Source organism: Salvelinus sp. IW2-2015, linkage group LG35, assembly GCF_002910315.2.
Source record: "Salvelinus sp. IW2-2015 linkage group LG35, ASM291031v2, whole genome shotgun sequence".
Taxonomy (NCBI): Eukaryota; Metazoa; Chordata; class Actinopteri; order Salmoniformes; family Salmonidae; genus Salvelinus; species Salvelinus sp. IW2-2015.
Genome location: NC_036874.1, coordinates 5218540 through 5238161, shown reverse-complemented (window position 1 = coordinate 5238161; position 19622 = coordinate 5218540). Strand labels below are relative to the sequence as shown.

The following is a 19622-nucleotide window of genomic DNA, read 5'->3' as shown; positions in this document are numbered from 1 at the left end:
CCCATAGGGTTCTATCCTCTTCAGAGATGAAGAAAAAACTGTTTGATTTCTCTGAAGAGGAGGTGCTTTTCAACCATGAACGGATTAAAAGACAATGGATGTTAATTCTTGGCTCACTAGGTAAATCTTTATGGTCAAGGACTGCCCCCTTCTGGTACTGTAGCTGTTGACCTAGGGCACATTGAATTGCAGTCAAAAACGGATTAAAAAGGAAAATGCATCCCAAATCTCCACCCTTCTGAAGGGGAAAATACAAGTGCACACAAGTGTGGAGAATCAGAACACATACATAAAGTCTACAGGGGGAAGTAGGCTAGGTAAGGTTAAGAAGAGGGAGGACACAGATATAACTAGCTGGAGTCTGGAGATGATAACATCATGGGTAATGTTCAGTTTATTGTTAATATGGAACATTCAACCAACAAAAAATGACTGCATGACAAGGATTTGCTGATATAGTACATCAGACGAGAAACATGCAAGATCTCGGAGGTAGATAACCGATAATGCCATGCCATCCAGCAAAATATGTAATAAAGAGATTTTAGTCATTTCAGGTGTTTACCATGCTACCTTCAACCTTCATTCAACCTCCTGATCTACAGTACTGTATAGCTGATGACTTAGTGCAAACGGCGATCATTTTTGCTCACCAGTTCATTATGCAATTAATACTTCTCTTTTACCATACTTTAAAGACCAATTGAGCGTTTGAAGTCACTGAATCTCTTAGAATTGTCTCATTCGTCTGTTTGGGATGAGCCTAAAGTAGTGAACAAGATCTTATAATGCATTACTGACTCTCAAGTGTATCTTCTCACTGAAAACACTCAAACAAACACATGGAATGGAGATCCTTTAAACAGCTTAAAATACATTATTATGTTTTGTATAATTTCAGCCAGTAGTTTTGAAAGTACCCCGAAATACCCCGAAAATGTTGCACAATTGTGTACAATTTTATCCATTTTGTATGATATGATACCTTTTGCAAAATGTTTTATTTATTCCCCTGCAATGCATATGATATGTTACGAATTCCAATTTGTTATGCATTTGTAAGTGCTTAAAGGGGCAGTGCAGTCAAAACGTTATTTCCCTATATTTTAAAATTATATTTCTACACTGAGGTCAAAACAACACTGTTTAGGTGGGAGGGAGTTTCTGGCCCACAGTATGACATCACAATCTGATTATTTTGACCAATGACGAGTCAACTTTTATTTGCATATGTTTCATCCTACTTTGAAAGGGTAAGCGGGGTAGGCTCTAGTCTAGAGTCTAGACGATCCTATCTGCCAATCAGGGCTGTGTATGTAAATATATTTACATTTGTATCAACACACCCACACGATCAGACTGAGCATTTCAATGGCAAAAGGAGGCTCAGGAAAATAAATAATAGCAAATATATTAGGAGTTTTCATGAAATAAACACACACAGTGATTTATTAGACATATAGTGATGATTTAAAAAATAAAATGAATAAGACTGCACGTGGGCTTTAAGATCCTGTTAAATCTCTTTATCTGATGATGATAATATCTGGTGATAATACCTTCCACCTGTCCATGTTCTATTGTTGCCTGCTGTAACTGTGTCTGGATGGGACCAGAAGCACTTTCCTCCATCGGGTGTAACTAGGGATGAAAAACTGCTGTAACTTTCCCAAAATTCCAAGGTTTTCTAGAAATCCCAGTTGGAGGATTCCCAGATTTCCTGCTCATTCCCTCCTGATTCAAGGAATCTTCCAACCCGGATTTCTGGAAAAAACACATTTTGGGAAAGTTACTGTAATTTTGCAAACTTAGGTGTAACTGTTATTTGAACACTGCCCTCTAGTGGTGGTCAGTAGCAGGCACGCACAGCCTTGATGACCAGGAACATGACACTGACGATGGTGAGGGCGGTGAAGAGGAAGAGGAGGCCACCGAACACAGAGTTGGCCATGGGCAGACGCACCAGCTTGGCCTCAGCAGGGATCATGTTGGATGTATGTAGCATGTAGCCCAGACTCCAGCCTATACTTGTGTTATGTACCTGGAGGGGACAGAGAGACAGTTTGAGGAGCGACAGACAGACACTCACTTAAAACAGACTATTGACCACTAGCCCCTACACCTGTGAATAGGGGTTCCCAGACTTTTTCACTTGGGTCATTTTACCCCCGCGCCCCCCTGCCGACCCCTAGGGGGCACACCAGACAGTAGAGGATTGACAAGACAGTTTGAAGACAGACAGACTCACTTAAAACAGACATGTGTTTCCCAAACTAGGGATCTCCTGATTTGAAAATGGGGTCGCGAGTGAAACTAAACCTGGGTCGCTTGATTTATTGTGTCAGTAACTTCCGGTAGCCGCTAGATGTGGTTGTAATAAACAGAGTGGTTTCTGTTTTCTGCCTACACATGTGGCTCTATCTTTTGAACTGTTTAAGCTGTTTTAACTTGTTAACTGTTTTAACAAAATATTATGACCCCATCACTGAAAGATGAGACTCTCAGGAACACGTATGTGTCTGTTTCCCTCTACAATGTCCACAAGCCTCATTAGAACAGAGTGGACAAGACTAAATCATAGTGGGGGGAAAAGAACATCAGTTATGTGTTATTTTCTACACAGAAGATCATACAACATTATTGCCTAATGATCTTCTGAACCTCCCAATACCTTTCTGATGCAACTCAGCCACTTCAAACTATACTTTCTTCAGATTGAAGATCTGTCAGACTGATTTGTAATAAACTGTCATAGCAAATATTTAAAAAGTTAATATTGGCCGTTGATTACATCACTGTTTTTGCATGATGGGGTGGTGAACATTTTATTGATATCAAAATGGGATCACGGACCAAAAATGTTTGGGAACCCCTGCCTTACACCATAGCCCCTACACCAGGGGTGATCAAACTTTTGGGCTTGGTGGGCCAAAATATAATCTGAGTGATGGTCCACAGGCTGAACAAATAGATATTATCTATTTAAAAAATAAAAGGTAAACAATAGCTTTTTAGGGTATTTAAACAACAACTTTTCAGTAAGCAATCATAAAATCACACTTCAAGCATTAATCAAATTGTAGCCATATAACTTGACACCTATCAACACATTCTTATTACCAGTATTAAAGATGAATGAAAAAATGTAACCATTGTGGCACAGAAACGGTCTGTATGTTCATAAGGCTCATAACTTGAAAATAGGAAAGGTGTAACAATTTGTATTTTCAGCAGGAAGTAACAGAAATGCATCAGAAAGGTATTGGAACCTTCAGGAAAACATCAGACAGAAGCGCCATTTTGGGGGCCCTAATCGACATTTGGCTGGGAGGCCCACCCACCTCGTGGGCAAAACATTTTAGTGCCACCCCTCTTGGTAGTTCTTTTTTTGTTTTTGTTGCAGTGTTAAAGTAAATTCTCTGCAATTCTACACATTTGCCATAGGTGTAGAGAAAATGTGGCAGGTTTAAAACAATTTTCATGCAATTCTACTCATGTTTCCATAGGACGTTGAGAAAATGTTGCAGTTTCAAAAGGTAATATCCTGCAATCCTACACATTTTGCCATGAGGTGTTTTTTGTTGTTGCAGTTTTAAAGCGAATTTCCTGCCGTTCTACACATTTTTCCATGACTTATGCCATGTTCATATGTTTTCTGAGTGACTAACAAAATCAATGGGGGCCCCCTAGAGGTCAGGGCTCCAGGGCACATGCCCTGTGTGCCCGGTTGTTAATTTGGTGATGATTACTAGTAGAACTGTAGACTGCTAATGCACTACCAAATTTCGAAATTGCACCTTGTGTATTCTACTTTTCTAACTCTGACTAAGTTAAAAAAAAATATTCTGGCGGGTCAAACCAAACGTTGGCCCACGGGCCCCAGTTTAGTCTGCCCTGCCCTACACCATAATCCTAATCTGCCATGCCCTAAACCCTAATCTTGGTTAACCCAAAACTAAATTCTTTGGTCAGCTTCTCGATTAAGTTCTGGGTCCCATACGAAGAGATGATAAAACAAGGACCGGAACGAGGAATTTCTGGGTGCCCCATTTTTTCCGTTAGAAATTATGGCGATCCCAACCCGCCCCAAATCTAATGATACAACATTAAAATTGGTACATTTTGATTTTCACATCAACAAATAACCTTCAATTCATGAAATGTTCAGCTCTCTTATAAAAATGAAGAGAAGCAATAAACACATTTATTCAATAAAATTGTAGTTTTCAAATTATCTTTCTTAAAAAACGTTTGTATATTGTCCAATAAAATAGTATGTACTCTTAATTTTAAAAAAGTTTTAAATTTGGCAATCCCACCTTTAAATACCACTGTCTCCTACACCCTAGGGGACAGACAAGACAGGGAAAGGGGGATACCTAGTCAGTTATCCAACTGAKTGTATTCAACTGAAATGTGTCTTCCGCATTTAACCCAACCCCTCAACTACTTATACCTTTCCAATCCTCTCTGATCTACATGAGTGGCAGGAGAGTAGGGGCTAGTGGTCGATTTGGAGTTCAGAAATCCTGACCCTTTTCCCAATTCTGGCATTCTCTATCATATATTTTTTGCTACAAGCTCTCACAGTCTCACATCAGAATTAGACATTAGTTCATCCATGTTTCTCAAACGTCAAATTTCGAAGTTATAGATGCTTATGCCCATCCGCCATCCCCGTCAACAACGCCCTAGCAAAACCTAAACCTAATTGAAGATAACAGCGCTCACTGTTGCCCCTAGTGGCCGGTTTCCACATCGTCTCCCAACGTCATCAGACATGGATGGACATGGAATACTGACTTGTATCAAGGGCGACCTGCCTTCTTTTTTAACATCAATAGTCTATTAGAAAAGGCTGAAAGACAACAATGAATAATGAACATTACAAGTTAGAAGAATGATTGCCGTTTATAAATAATTGAGGCAAACTATGCCCCCCAGGGGGAAATTACTCTAAAATCTGTCTTTCCTTCCACTGAAGAAGTCATGTCTTTCAACCCCCTCTGATGATGGGACAAAGGGCATCAATTTCTCCTGACACCCAAAACACAAAGGACAGAGAGACAGTAGCTCGCTTGTTTGTAAGAATGAAAAACAGAGAATCGTCATRTRGGGGGACAAATCCCCCATTTTTCATAATGTCAAACAAGCTACTGTAACCAGTCTGTGTTGTGCTTTGATTTTGAAAGAAAGACTTCATGTTACACTTCATTGAGTCTAACAGACAAAGACTTCAGCTGGAAGTTCCAGTCTGGACTTCCATCAGAAGTTCCATTTCCTGGGGGCATAGGAAACGATTCTAGCCGCTTCCTTGTCAAGATCTTGACCTCTGTTAATGATAGTATACCCACCATTTATATTGGTTTCTCTTTTTGCAGTACAGTATATGACCATAAAAACATTTGTTTCATTTGGAAGCATGTGTTTGGATCCTCCAAGGTACCTGGCTGTATTCTGCCACACTTACCTGTTTTTGGAAGTCAATGTGTTTCCAAGTGTCTTTATTGAACTTGTAGCCATTTACAAGTAATGTCTGGACGTAATGAGCTGAATAGCAGTAGGACTTTCTGTATTTTTCAGTTATCCAGTCCTTTTTTAGCGTGAGCTAAAAAAGAAGGGAAAAAAACAACATTCCATTTGTCTATCCATTACATTTTCCATGTGTTGAGGCAATTTTCTAATCATTTCTTCTAATGATACATTTCTAATAGTACAATAACCATCTAATAATTGCAATAACCTTGATAATTGTTGGACAGCACCCTTGTCTTACAAAATATGTCTCTGTTGTCTGTGTGTAGTTCCATGTAAAACACCACCCAGGAAAGGTCCTCATAAATTAACCTCAGATGGTACAGTACAGTTAACCTGTTGTTCACTTTTCTATATACCTACAGATCCCAATAGTCCTGGAATGCATGGCCACTCTTTCTCAGGAGGAGTAAGCTTACCCCACGTCATTAAATAGAACATCTATTTACCCCTATTTTAGCTAATGTCAAGCTCTTCCCTTTCTCTGTCACAGCTATAAATGTGAAAATTGCTGTACAGATGTAGGATCTTAATTTGATCACTCTTTTGTTGCTGAGAAACTTGTAGTGTATTCTAGTTTTGAAATTTCAGACTTGATTTGCCCTAACGAAAAAAGTATAAACCCCTACAAAAAATACCATTAATTATAATCCACATAATAATTCACATTTCCTGTTGCTGCAGGATTCTGTTCCTGCTGTAGCACACTGGCTCAAATTAAGATCCTACATCAGTAGCTGCCAGTGTAAAAGGACTCCCAGTGGTCCAGTCCATGGAGCAGAGTGACCACTACCACCACCACCAACAAATACAACAACAACATGGACTCACGGTGGGCCAGTCCCAGGAGCAGAATTCCCAGGTAGAGGAGTTCCACTGGTTCAGTTGTGAAATGCCTTTCAGCCCAACAGCCTGAGCAGTGTAGAAGAACCCAGCATAGGCCTGAGGGATGGAACACACATTAGGAGCTCAGACAGACACAATATTTATTGGATAACTGCAAAATATGCCCTATATATACAGTATGTCTGTCTGTCTGTGTGCGTGTACGCGTGTACCAGAAAGTCCCCGGGTCCCACGGATGGTTGGTATACTCCGTCAAAGGAACAGTTCTTCGTGCAGGAGGTCAGGTCAAATATGGATTGCACCACGTCCCTACAGGCTCCGTTGTCTGATGACCCCTTCAGGGTGATCATCTGCTTGGGGTCGTAGTCGGCAGGAGTTTCTATGCACTCAGTCCCAAAGATGGACTCAGCCGACACAGTCATGTTGTAACCAAGATTGAAGCAGGGGTTGATCACATGTGTAGCATTCTCAGAGTTCTGATCAGTGAGACAAAGAGAGCACAGTAAAAGTATTTACAGTATGTCACTTGAACATTCATGAAGAAGGAATCCAAAGGATCAATAGCTGAGCTTGAACCTCTTTTCTACTGTAGTAATTACAGCATTACTAGGCTACACAGGTATAAGAACAACTATAAGTAAAGTGGGACCACTATTTACATTGTTGTCTCCTCAAAATGGCTGTCTTCAGTTGTGCATGCATTATCTACCATCCTAGCAAAACAGACACTTTTCGACCAAGCTTGCAAAGCAAACCATATAGAAATGGACAGATCAATACGGTTAATACCATAATGCACTTTGCCTCATCTCCGAGAGACAGTAAAGTGTCAAGGTAATGAGGTGTCCTCAGATTTCTTAGGATGTGGTAATTAGATATTAATGGGTGTTGAGGACTTAGCCAGAAGGATTGCATTAATTACACAAAAAACAGCACTTAGCTAAGTATAAAAGCATCATCATCATCATGTTGACAATGCTGCCAGGAATGAATGTGAGGGATGACATCATAACAGATTCTGGGTTCAAATAGTATTTATTTTCTTTCAACTACTTTACCGCTGGAATAGTCCCAAAACTCCAAACCCAGCCCATTTTGCACTCCAGGCTTGACCAATCAGGTATTTGGAAGAAAATAAATAGTATTTGAAGTAAACCCAAATTTCCTTTACACAGTACCTTCACTAAAGCAGCAAGGACTCTCTTCTCTGCCTCGTTCTTCCCATAACACAGGAAGCTGTGAGTGTAGATGTTGTATTCGTAGCCATAAAGGGAGACCCGTATGATGTCTGTTCCCCGGGCGTTGGGATCTGGGAGGGTGAACGCTATCTGGGTGGACGCCCCTCCTAGATCCATGGAACCCACCATATTCCCTCCGGCAGGCCGCACCCACATATTCCATATGTTTCTCTACAAACCAGAGGATAGATTGGTGTTTTCAAATCAATGATGATCTTTATGAAACACAATGATAAGAACTGTACTGTATTGTGATAAAAACTCTACACTGCTAGAATAAATATTGAAGGGTTCAATAGCTCGCTTCATACATGGCCCTCAAAAGGGTTCAATATAGAGACGCAAAACAATCTTATTTTAAGCATTGTAGAAGCTAAGGAACTTCTGTCGGCCCTGCATTGAAGACCAAAGTTGGTCAAACTCTTTTTTGATCAATTAAAAAAGATATCAGTTCCAGGTTGCAAAATAGTTGGGAAGAGATGTTTGATGTGCTGATTCCATAGCACATGGTTTATTAACTGGTATACAAAACAACGCTGGATTCAAAACTTWGAGTTTTTCAATTTAAATGATTATACAAAATCCTTGCAACCAATAGAATGCATTGGTGATACAACCATCCCAACTCTGCAGATTTTGCTGCAAAGAGACAGATTCATTAGGTCACTTGTTTTGGTACTGCACATATYTAGCTTGTTTTTGGTCGCAGGTTCAGGAATGGCTGAAAAATCACAACATTTACCTAAAGCTAACTCTGCTAAAAGCATTGCTGGGTGACATGAAAAGCCACGGTCATTTGATCAATAATTTAATGGAACAATTATTTAAAAAATGAATCTTTAATTTACAATCTGTAGAAACTATGAGAATAGTAAGGTTCAGAACTTTTGTGAAACATCACAGCGCAGTTAACCTCTTGACACTACAGGGGGTGCTGTTTCAACTTGGACATTTATCGTTCCCAAATTAAACTGCCTCGTACTCAATTCTTGCTCGTACAATATGCATATTATTATTACTATTGGATAGAAAACAATCTCTAGTTTCTAAAACCGTTTGAATTATGTCTGTGGGTGAACCAGAACTCTTTCTGCAGCAAAATCCATGACAGGAACTGCGAAGGTCTGAAAACGAGGCTCTGTTCTCAGATCAGTTTAAAGCTCATATATGTATCCTATGGGTCGACATGAACTGCACCCGCCTTCCCCTGGATGTCAGTAACCAATGAGAAGTGGAATGGAGTGTCTACGTAGTTCTCAGAGCCTTATAAAAGGCCAAGGAACGAAGTGCCCTCTCTTTTCGTCGTTCGTCATTGCGCAAAGCAAGACCTCAAGATGGCATTTTGAAACGCTCAGTTATCGGCCTTAGCTATATCCGTCTGTAATTTAATTATATAGGTGTTAGAAACATCATAACGAAATATTTTTAAACCGAATTTATATCAGTTTATGCGAGTATTTGCTATTTTCGAATTTCCTTAGTATTGCGTTTGGGATTTGGGAATGTTGTGGCCACATAGCTATTGTTAGCTGCTAATTCCGAAGTTGGAGACGACGTTTTACAACCAAGCAACGATTCTTTGGACAAAGGACACCTTGCCCAAGATTCTGATGGAAGCCTGTCCAAAAGTAAGAACTATTTATGATGTTATTCCGTATTTATGTGAAAAATGTAAACGCATTTGTCCGCCGATATTGCGGCACTAGTCTGGCTGTAACGCACACTGTATGTCTAGTAACGTTAATTTTAAAAATTCAACTCAGCGGTTGCATTAATAACTAATGCATCTTTCATTTGCTGTACAACCTGTATTTTTTAGTCAATCTAATCGATAAATAATCGTAAACTTAGGTGCCTTTCCAAGATGGCGCCGGCCAGAATGCATGACCTGTTGCCACTGATCACATTGTATAACAACGATTTGTGCTGCTAAATATGCACATTTTCGAAAAAACCTATATGCATTGTGTAATATGATGTTACAGGACTGTCATCTGACGAAGTATATCTAGGTTAGTCCAAAATTATATATTTTGCTGTATTGTTACGATCGCTAACCTGTGCTGCTGGTAAATTGCTTGGTTCTGCTATTTTGCTAAGTAATATAATGCTATATTGTGTTTTCGCTGTAAAACACTTAAAAAATCTGACATATTGGCTGGATTCACAAGATGTTGGGCTTTCATTGCTGTACGCTGTGTATTTCAGAAATGTTTTAAGATGAGTAATTAGGTATTTGACGTTTGTCTCTGTAATATTCTGCAGCTTCGGCACTATTTCAGATTGCAGCTGCAATGTAGAACTGTGATTTATACCTGAAATATGCAAATTTTTCTAAAAAAACATATGCTATACAATAAATATGTTATCAGACTGTCATCTTATGAAGTTGTTTCTTGGTTAGTGGCTATTTATATCTTTTATGGTCGAATTAGTGATGGCACTGATGGAGTAAAAAAAGTGGTGTCTTTTGCTAACGTGGTTAGCTAATAGATTTACATATTGTTTCTTCCCTGTAAAACATTTTAAAAATCAGAAATGATGGCTGGATTCACAAGATGTGTATCTTTCATCTGGTGTCTTGGACTTGTGATTTAATGATATTTAGATGCTAGTATTTACTTGTGACGCTATGCTAGGCTATGCTAGTCAGCTTTTTTACTGTGGGGGGTGCTCCCGGATCCGGGTTTGGGAGGAATTAGAGGTTAAAGAATATATGGCAAATAGAAATCAAAACTGGATGGTTTTCAGAAATAAATGATATGGGTTGAGGGTAGCTGAAGGGTAAAAAGTGTATAAAATAAAAGATAACTGATGTTAACTGCACCGTGTCCGTAAAATGCATATGGTATGTATAAGCTGGAAGTAGAAGCCTAAGTATTGTTGTCCATTAGTTAACTTCAATTAGGGGAGGGGTGGTAGGGTTATAGTCAAATAATAAAGAAGGAAAATATATTTAAAAAATAAGAAAGAAATATGTGGGGGATTGGAAATAATTGTCTGCATCATTTCCAATCCCCCATATATTTATTTATTATTTTTGTAAATATARTTTCCTTCAAAACCATCCAGTTTTGATTTCTACTTTCCATATAATTATTACACTGATATAAACCACAATCTATATGCAATATTAAAGCTGKTCTACCCCTTACATTTACATATACTGTATAAACATTGATTTTGTGTAAAAATTTCCATTATTTTTTATTTTATTTTTGATCCCCTGCTGAAGCAGCAGTTACTCTTCATGGGATCCACACAAAACATAAAACATGACATAATACAGAACATCAATAAACAAAAACAGCTCAAGGACAGAACTACACACATTTTTAAATGAGTTCCTACATACACTTACACACATTACTGACTGTTACCCACACATCAGTACATATGCATATGCCTAAGAGTTATTTAGGTCATTCTAAAGTTATTGTAAAGGTTTTGAAGTTAATGTAAAATTGTAATGTACCTCCAGGAAGTTTCCCACCAGGTAGTTGAAGTTGTTGCCCTCGCTTCATACTCGTCGCCAAACCCACTGGCTCCAGGTCATCTACAAGACCCTGCTAGGTAAAGTCTCGCCTTATCTCTGCTCGCTGGTCACCATAGCAGCACTCACCCGTAACACGCGTTCCAGCAGGTATATRTCACTTGTCACCCCCAAAGCCAATTCCTCCCTTGGCCGCCTCTCCTTCCAGTTCTCTGCTGCCATTGACTGGAACGAACTACAAACATCTCTGAAACTGGAAACACTTATCTCCCTCACTAGCTTTAAGCATCAGCTGTCAGAGCAGCTCACAGATCACTGCACCTGTACATAGCCCATCTATAAATAGCCCAAACAACTACCTCTTCCCCTACTGTATTTATTTATTTATTTATTTATTTATTTATTTTGCTCCTTTGCATTTCTACTTTGCACACTCATCTACTGTCAAATCTACCATTCCAGTGTTTTAATTGCTATATTGTATTTACTTCACCACCATGGCCTATTTATTGCCTTTACCTCCCTTATGTCACCTCATTTGCTCACATTGTATATAGACTTATTTTTCTACTGTATTATTGACGGTATGTTTTGTTTTACTCCATATGTAACTCTGTGTTGTTATATGTGTCGAACTGCTTTGCTTTATCTTGGCCAGGTCGCAGTTGTAAATGAGAACTTGTTCTCAACTTGCCTACCTGGATTAAATAAAGGTGAAATAAAATAAAAAAAWWAAAATTATAAAGATTTTGAAGTTAATACAAAATTGTAATGTACCTCCAGGAAGTTTCCCATCAGATAGTTGACGGTGATCCAGCCGTACAGCCCCTCCTCGTCCCCTGACATGATGGAAGCGTTTTGGAAGTTAAACGGCAGAGATTGGAGGTAGTTCTGCAGGTTCCTTAAAATCTCATTGGATTTTGTTTCATTCTGTGAACTTGTAATCAAGAGAGAGATAGATTTTGAGCTTGTATATTATTCACAGTAGAGAACTTAGAGATCAATAATAGGCCTACAGAAGGTTGATTAAATATGGTGTAAAACCTATTAGTATTCTGTGTGTGGGATCAGTATGTGTGTGCATGTGTGCGCATGCACACGTCTACTTCTGTCTCTACCATAGATCCATTCCCAGAAGTGCAACAACAGAGATAGGTCAGCCAGATAGACTATAAAGGACTCCATACCTAGAAGATTGGTGAGGTACGCTCACACTGGAGGAAGACAAACCCACAACTCACTGTAGCAGTCTCATCCCAGCAGTTGCCCCAAGGTAGATGACGGTTGAATTGTGTTGGTCTGCGGGGATGATTTTTGTGATGTTGTTCATACATTCTCTGATTGACGCCCAGGACTGTTGGTCCTGTGCATTGTCAACTAACATATCCGAGATACCAGGGCCTAGGGAATCAAATCAGACTGAGCTCAGAGTCATACAATACTTATTCTCAAAGTCACAAGCAAATGATGCACTAGATCGCTAGCATGTCTGCATCACTATACAACACTGGATTAAATGTATAGTGCTTTTAAACCAGGTGCTTAAAGGGCAACTCCACCACATTTTAATTATCTCCAGCACAAGACCAGTTTCAACATTTGTGAAAATAGTACATGTTTTGTGGAAAAAAATATAAAGTTKAAAAGTTCTACCCGATGACATCATCAAAAGTGAAAAACTGTTATTTTCAAACACTACGAGGTTCGCAGTGACGTGGGAGCAAGAAAAGACCCTCCCTTGGTCTAGAAACTTAGGTTGCTGGTTTTGAAAATCACTGTTTTTTTWACTTTTAATCCTACCATGTGATGTCACAGAGAAGCGTTATTTTAGGACCTTTCTTCTTACCTTTTTAACCACATATCATAGAAACACACTTTTTTCACATATTAAGACTTGTTGGTGCTGGAGATGATGAATATGAGGTTGGAAAGTGGCGGAATTGCCCTTCAACATAGTCTATAAAAGGAGTATGACATACAGTACTGAAAGGCTGTATGATGATAAGTGCATTTCACATGCAAGTCCTTTTCCAAAAAGTAATGTATTATGGCATCTTCATAAAAAAGATGAGTACAAGGGCATCCCGAGTGGCGCAGCGGTCTATGGCTCTGCATCACAGTGCCAGAGGTGTCACTACAGACCTGGGTTTGATCCCAGGCTGTGTCACAACTGGCCGTGATCGGGAGTCCCATAAGGAGGCGCAAAATTGGCCCAGAGTCGCCCAGGTTAGGGGAGAGTTTGGCTGGGGGGCTTTACTTGTCTCATCGCGCTCTGGCAGGCCGGGCGCCTGCAGGCTGACCTTGGTTGTTAGTTGTACAGTGTTTCCTGCAGCTGGCTTCTGGGTTAACCGGGCAGGTGTTAAGAAGCGCGGTTTGGCGGGTCATGTTTCAGAGGATGCATGACTCAACCTTTGCCTCCCGAGCCCTTTGGGGAGTAGCAGCGATAAGACAAGATCGAAATTGGGGAGAAAAAGGGGGTAAAATACAACAACAAAAAAATATGAGGAAAAGATTGTGACCTGTGTGAGAATGTGTCAGGTTCATCACATTACGATGCAGACTCAACAGTGACACTGCATCTCATTATGAACATACAGACACTGTTTTTAAATGTAAATTATTATACAGCATTCTTGCCATCAACATAATGTTAGACAGTATACAGTATATGAGGCATACAACCATCTCAGCTCTGCAGATTTAGCTGCGAAGAGATATAATCATTCGATAATTTATTCTGGTTTTGCCCCCATGTAGCTTGTTGTGGTCACAGGTTCAGGAGAGGCTGAAAAATCACAACATTCATCTAAAATGAACCCTACAAAATGCACCATTGGACGATTTGGAAAGCAAAAGTCAATATATCAGCAATATAATAATACTCTCAGCAAATATATTAATCTTTAACTTACAATTTGTGGATACTATGCGATTGGAAAGGTTCAGAATTGATGTAAGACATCACAGCACAGTTGAAAAATATATGTCACATGGAAATCAAGAGAGGGTGGTGTACGGAGATAGATGGGATGGGCTGAGAGTAGCTGAGGGGTGGGATTAAAAGCATATGCTCTATAATAGTTAGGACCGAAAACACTATCATGTACACCGGATATGTCTCAGTATGTCTTTATCCCAAACATATATTTCGGTTTTTGTAATACTGTGCATATATGTAAAATGTCTATTTCACAAAATAGCTGTGAAAATAAAGTTTCTTTAGTCCTCTGAAGAGGGTTGGGCCAATAAAATAAAATTAAAAAACATGCAGACTCACCAGCGACCATGCATCTGAGTGTCTGGCTCACCACTCCAGTGTTATTTTGCTTCTCGGCTGGCCATTGATACAGATACATAGTAGAGCGGGAGGAGCCTGAGTCGATTACTATGCCATACTGCACACAGAGGAGAGCAGGGAAATCACACTACATATCCAAGATGCTAGTTCATATACAGATGGTTTATCTTCATTTGATCACTTTGTTGTTGCAGATGAGCCTTGTGATTAATTCACTGAAAACCCGCAGTTCTCTTTCTCTCTCGCTCGCTCAAATGCTAAAGAACCAGACAGAATAAATGTCCTACTACCTTAGATCCTACTACTGCGACATTCATATGTACAAAAATGTATCTGAAATGCAGCCATACACAACCTTTGTTTCATATAGCTCAATAACACAAGATAGATATTGATCTCTACTACGATATACAAGTGTATCTGAAATGCAACCATAGGCTACACCTAAATTATAGCCTACTCTAGCCTATCAAAACTAATTTCCTGTTAGAAATGATCCGTTTTTCTTTTTTTGAATGATCAAATCCTCCTGCTGCAGGATTATTTCCCTCCTGCAACGAAACTGGTCAAAGTCAATTGAAACAGCTATAGTGGATCTGAACCTAAGGAGTGAAAACATAGTCTTTACTGCTGTCCAAGAGTAGGAGGATTCTATTAGATGAAGAAATGATGCAGTGGCACGCACATAATCGTTATATAATGAAAGGCAATTATGTATGTTATGGTAAACAACCACTATCCCCTAAAGTACAGTCCATCAAATACCTCATCATTATCACACAATTATTGCACTACATTCCTGATTGACTAGAAGCATAATGATTGCACTCCATTATGATGTGATTATTACTTCCATAAAGCTGAGAACAGGGACAGAACGTGAATACATAAAAAATGCAGCTAGTCTGTAAACACAGGAAACACTCACTCAGGCATGAAGACAAATCCATAGAAATGTTTTGATCTGCCCCCTGGAACAAGATTCTGGTTCAAGTTTGTCCTCACATCAGTCCAAAAGGACTGATTGTGTGTATTTTTTTGTGTGTATGTACTGACATGTACTGATAGATGCAAACACATGCACACACTACATGTTATTGTTTTTAAATGTATGTAAATTGTAAATGTCATGTGTCAGGCCCCAGTAAGACTAGCTGTTGCCATTGGTGTTGGCTAATGGGGATCCTAATCAAATTAAAAAGGCAGCAATAATACACATTCCAGACCCAGACATGGATTCAAACAGGCCAAGTATTTGCTATCTTTGAGTGTTTGTTTGAGCCTGCCCTGTAGTGCTAGATGGGCAGGGTTTGCACTTTTGTGGACTACTTTCCATTAGTACCATTCCAGTGCGTCAAGCAAGATTAAATAAAGCTACATTTTTTGGAAAGAAAACAAATACTATTTGAACTAACCTCAGAGTCTCAGTTCCTGCAGAGTTGAAGTTAGTTTTCCCTTCTCATATATAGACCTGGTGTGCTGACTAAAGGTGATTGATTTTCATTTCACAGAATTATTAAACGTTAGTCATCTTCTTATTAATAGGAAATGATGTATTAACCCTGTTACCCAAAGCTGTATCAAGTCAACTAGTCAAGAGTCCCTTTGTCCTTCCTTTCGAGTGTGTCCCACTTGGAGCAAATGTTTCCCCAACACCAACCTGCCTTGAATACAAACTCCCCTGGTCTTTATAATGCCATCTATGCTAACTGCCCCCATTCACTGTAGTTTGGCCTGACTCCTAAACAGGCTGTAGAGACCCAGTCTGATCTGTCACCTTCTGTTTGTGATGATTGTCTTGATGTCTGGGTAAATACGAGGTAATTCATTTACATTTGAGTCATTTAGCAGATGCTTCACACTGTCAATACAGCTATTTGAGAAGAGAAGGATCAGGAATGTGCTTGTTGTTTTTACCTTCAGACGTGACTCAAAGACACGCTTATGACCCTGGATCACGGACATAGTAATGATGACAGCCAGACTAGCCAGGAGAAAGAAGAAAGCTAGATATGTCCAAAACTTGCCTGCCATTTCCTGTAGGGCAGAGGACAGCATGTTTTAGCCGTTGACATTTGACATTTATCATGTTGTCCAGGCCTTACACAGACTGAACAAACCCCAATGCAATAAGCAGGGATGCTGAACCCTGTTCCTGGAGCGCTACCATCCTATAGGTTTCTGCACCAACTCTATAATCTAGCACACCTTATTCTAATAATAAGCTGGTTGATAAGCTAAATACACTGTCTGTTTTTTGTTTTGACTTGTTTTTTTGAGAACGTTATGACACAGTAATTACATGCTTGCAACTGCTGATAAATACAGCAATTATATCACCAGTATCTCTTTCTTCTGTGTGTCAGTGTCATCACCTATTGTTTGTGTCCCAAATGGCACCCTATTCCCTACATAGTGCACTACTTTTGACAAGAGCCCTATAGGCCCTGATCAAAATGAGTGCACTATACAGGGAGTAGGATGCCATTTGGGACATGAGCGCTGTGTCATCAGCTACAGGACTGTCAGTGGTCTAGTTTAGCCATAAAGTGACTGTTTCTGTCACCAACACACTGGTCACAGTTGTCATTTGTGAGATGACAGACTCTGTGGGAGCTATTTCCAGAGCTGAAGCCTTTCACAGACTCAGAGGTAATCCAATGTTTTTCACACCTTGTAAGGGATGTTTTATAATGTTAAATTAACAACAAGGCTGTTGTTCTTTCTTACAAGGATACTGTAGGCCCCTCAAACTCAACTCTGGACCTCGAAACCAGTTCCACTGTATTTTGTCATTGTTCCCTTCTGATTTATACCAGGTGCTTGCAATTAATTATCAGATAGAACAGAAAACCACCAGGCTCCGGAACTCGTAGGGTAAGAGTTGAGTACCCCTGCTGTAGACCTTTTCTAATTGCATAGCGATCTGATATGTAATGTAGTGCAGTGGTAATATTGTCCCCCCAAAAACACTCAACTCTTAAGTTTTTGCCTGCTGAAAGACATGAAGTTTCATACAAGGTTACAGTCCTAACCTCTGACCTTTTAATTCAGACCATCTTGGTAACCACTAGTGTAACTGCATCCTTATGTCAAGGATGACTGCAAAGTAGCCAACAACAAATATATTATTTTACTTCCTCAAACACCATATGGAGTATACACAAAAGCGAGGTCACAAAGCAGGCCTACCTGTTTTGAAAGAGCTTACATAATCACAGATTTGAATGAATTAAGTAACAGAACACATATTCATAATTCAGTCACTTTATCTTCTTACATAGAGATAAGAATACACACCACCCTGGACTTTATAATGCCATCTATGCTAACTGCCCCCATCCACTTAAGATTGGCCTGATTCTTAAACAGGCTGTAAAGACCCAGGGCTCTATTCAATCTGTATCGACGTTGTTCAGCGTTACAGCGTGAATGAAATGTAAAGGCAAAGTTCCAACATTAGCAGAGTCTGCATTCACGGGAAACGCTGCAGATGTCTTCTGTCTCTGAAATTACCGTTACATTTCTATTGCGCAATCTGTAACGCTTCAGGGAACCAGACTGAATAGAACACCCAGTCTGATCTGTCCCCTTCTGTTTGTTATGATAGTTTTGATGTCTGGGTAAATTAACGGTAATACAGTGTCAATACAAAATCAAACACACAAAGCAAATACCTGTTTTGAAAGAGCTTACATAATCACTGATTCGAATGAATTAAGATTCAGAACACGTTGTTGTTTCATTCACTTCATCTTCTTACATGGAAATAATACAAACCACAGTGTATTAACTGTCCTGCACATTCTTACATGGAGAAATGTGTATACTGAAGCAGAATGCATATCGAATTCAGCAGGTTAACTAACCAATAATCTTTCATTGGGAACAGTGAGAATGTATTATACTGCTGCTTTCTATGTATCATGTTGCCTTCAGTGTCTGAGGGTGAGATGTTGACCTACCCCAACCTATTGGCACTGTGCCCCAAGCACCTTACTACACTCCGTCTCTACTGAGTAGTCTCCACCCCAAGGCAAGGCACAATCCCAGCTATGTTTTTATTCACATGACTTGCTACGGTTAAAGAGTTCCATGAGAACATGCACACCAAGACAGTGTTTCTTGCTGTGGTGCTGGGAATAAGACAAAACCTGTCCTTCTGCACCTCTTTACCTAGTTAAACATGCATGTTCATTTTGTTAATCTCTTAAAGTTCAACATTTGCTTAATTAACACAGTATGGTTTGAAGGTGTATTCCTTCAAAGGACAATACAAAATTGGAATAAAACGTATTGTTATTATTAATWGATCGTTATTACATTACCTTCACTGAATTACTCAAATGAACTGCAATACACAAAAAAACGGATAGAAAAATGATAGACTTAAATATGAAAGGTCAGAATGAGTAGTCTCACACAGTATCTTACCCTGCAGATAACAATACATCCTCCCTGGTCTTTTTCTGAATGAATGAGTAGATCTGTTAGCTTACCTCAGAGTGAGTGTGGACCTTCCTTCGTCAGTTGGAAGCAGCAGAGCATAAGTAAGTGTTCTGAAGAATACAGCTCCTCATTCCTCATTGATCAGCCTAACAGGCCAGGAGACTTGTACTCCAAGAAGGAGGGGCCTCAAGCACAGGCCAGCAACACCCAACAGAGGCCCTTCCCATCTGAGAAGACAAATATCAAGAAAGCGGTAGATGTTTGTTTAATTTATATTAGGAGAAATAGACAATAGAGATAATCTATCACACAACAGACTTTATTTAACTAGGTAAGTCACTGAGAACACATTCTCTTTTGCAATAACGACCAGAGTTAAATATTTACAGTAGATACACTGACTGCAATTGGGTGTGAGGTAAGTGTTTCATTTATTGATTGATTGTTTAAACACAAGGCAGAGTTTTACGGAAAGCCCAGTGAAGAAAACAATGCATGGAACATTAGTTAGAATTTGACCCAATATCGGACACACTGTAGCAGGTTTAGTTTTACCGTCCGACACAGGTGAGGTAAGTGAATCAACCCAACCTATTTGACATACAGTACAGTATACTCTTAGAATTTGTGGTGACTCGAGGAACCCTGGAGATCTTCAAGGAACCCCTGGAGTTCCTCAAGGAACCATTGCTAGTCAATTGTTCATATTTGCACCTTTGGTTAGTTGAGGGGTTCCTGGACTGGAGGCGTGGCTTATTAGGGG

The 19622-nt window shown here is 39.5% G+C and overlaps 1 protein-coding gene across 1 annotated transcript; it reads right to left on the bottom strand.

The window, feature by feature from the left end:
* Window positions 1-366: 366 nt before the first annotated feature.
* Window positions 367-19011, bottom strand: LOC111959204 (ectonucleoside triphosphate diphosphohydrolase 3). The gene is made up of 10 exons (XM_023980694.2): window positions 18910-19011; window positions 16328-16447; window positions 14390-14507; window positions 12354-12513; window positions 11890-12049; window positions 7560-7790; window positions 6594-6857; window positions 6367-6477; window positions 5471-5608; window positions 367-2041 (listed from the first exon to the last, which is right to left on the bottom strand). Exons 2-10 carry the CDS (start codon window positions 16442-16444, stop codon window positions 1850-1852), a joined length of 1491 nt encoding a protein of 496 aa, XP_023836462.1. The 5' UTR covers window positions 16445-16447; window positions 18910-19011; the 3' UTR covers window positions 367-1849.
* Between the last annotated feature and the right edge of the window lie 611 nt (window positions 19012-19622).

Excerpts from the sequence above, each read along its gene's own strand:
- LOC111959204 (XM_023980694.2), bottom strand. The coding sequence starts at position 16,444 with ATGGCAGGCAAGTTTTGGACATATCTAGCTTTCTTCTTTCTCCTGGCT. Across the intron at positions 6,858-7,559 it reads TCCTTGCTGCTTTAGTGAAG|AACTCTGAGAATGCTACACA; the intron begins GTACTGTGTAAA and ends CTCACTGATCAG. Across the intron at positions 6,478-6,593 it reads TGGGACCCGGGGACTTTCTG|GCCTATGCTGGGTTCTTCTA; the intron begins GTACACGCGTAC and ends TCCATCCCTCAG.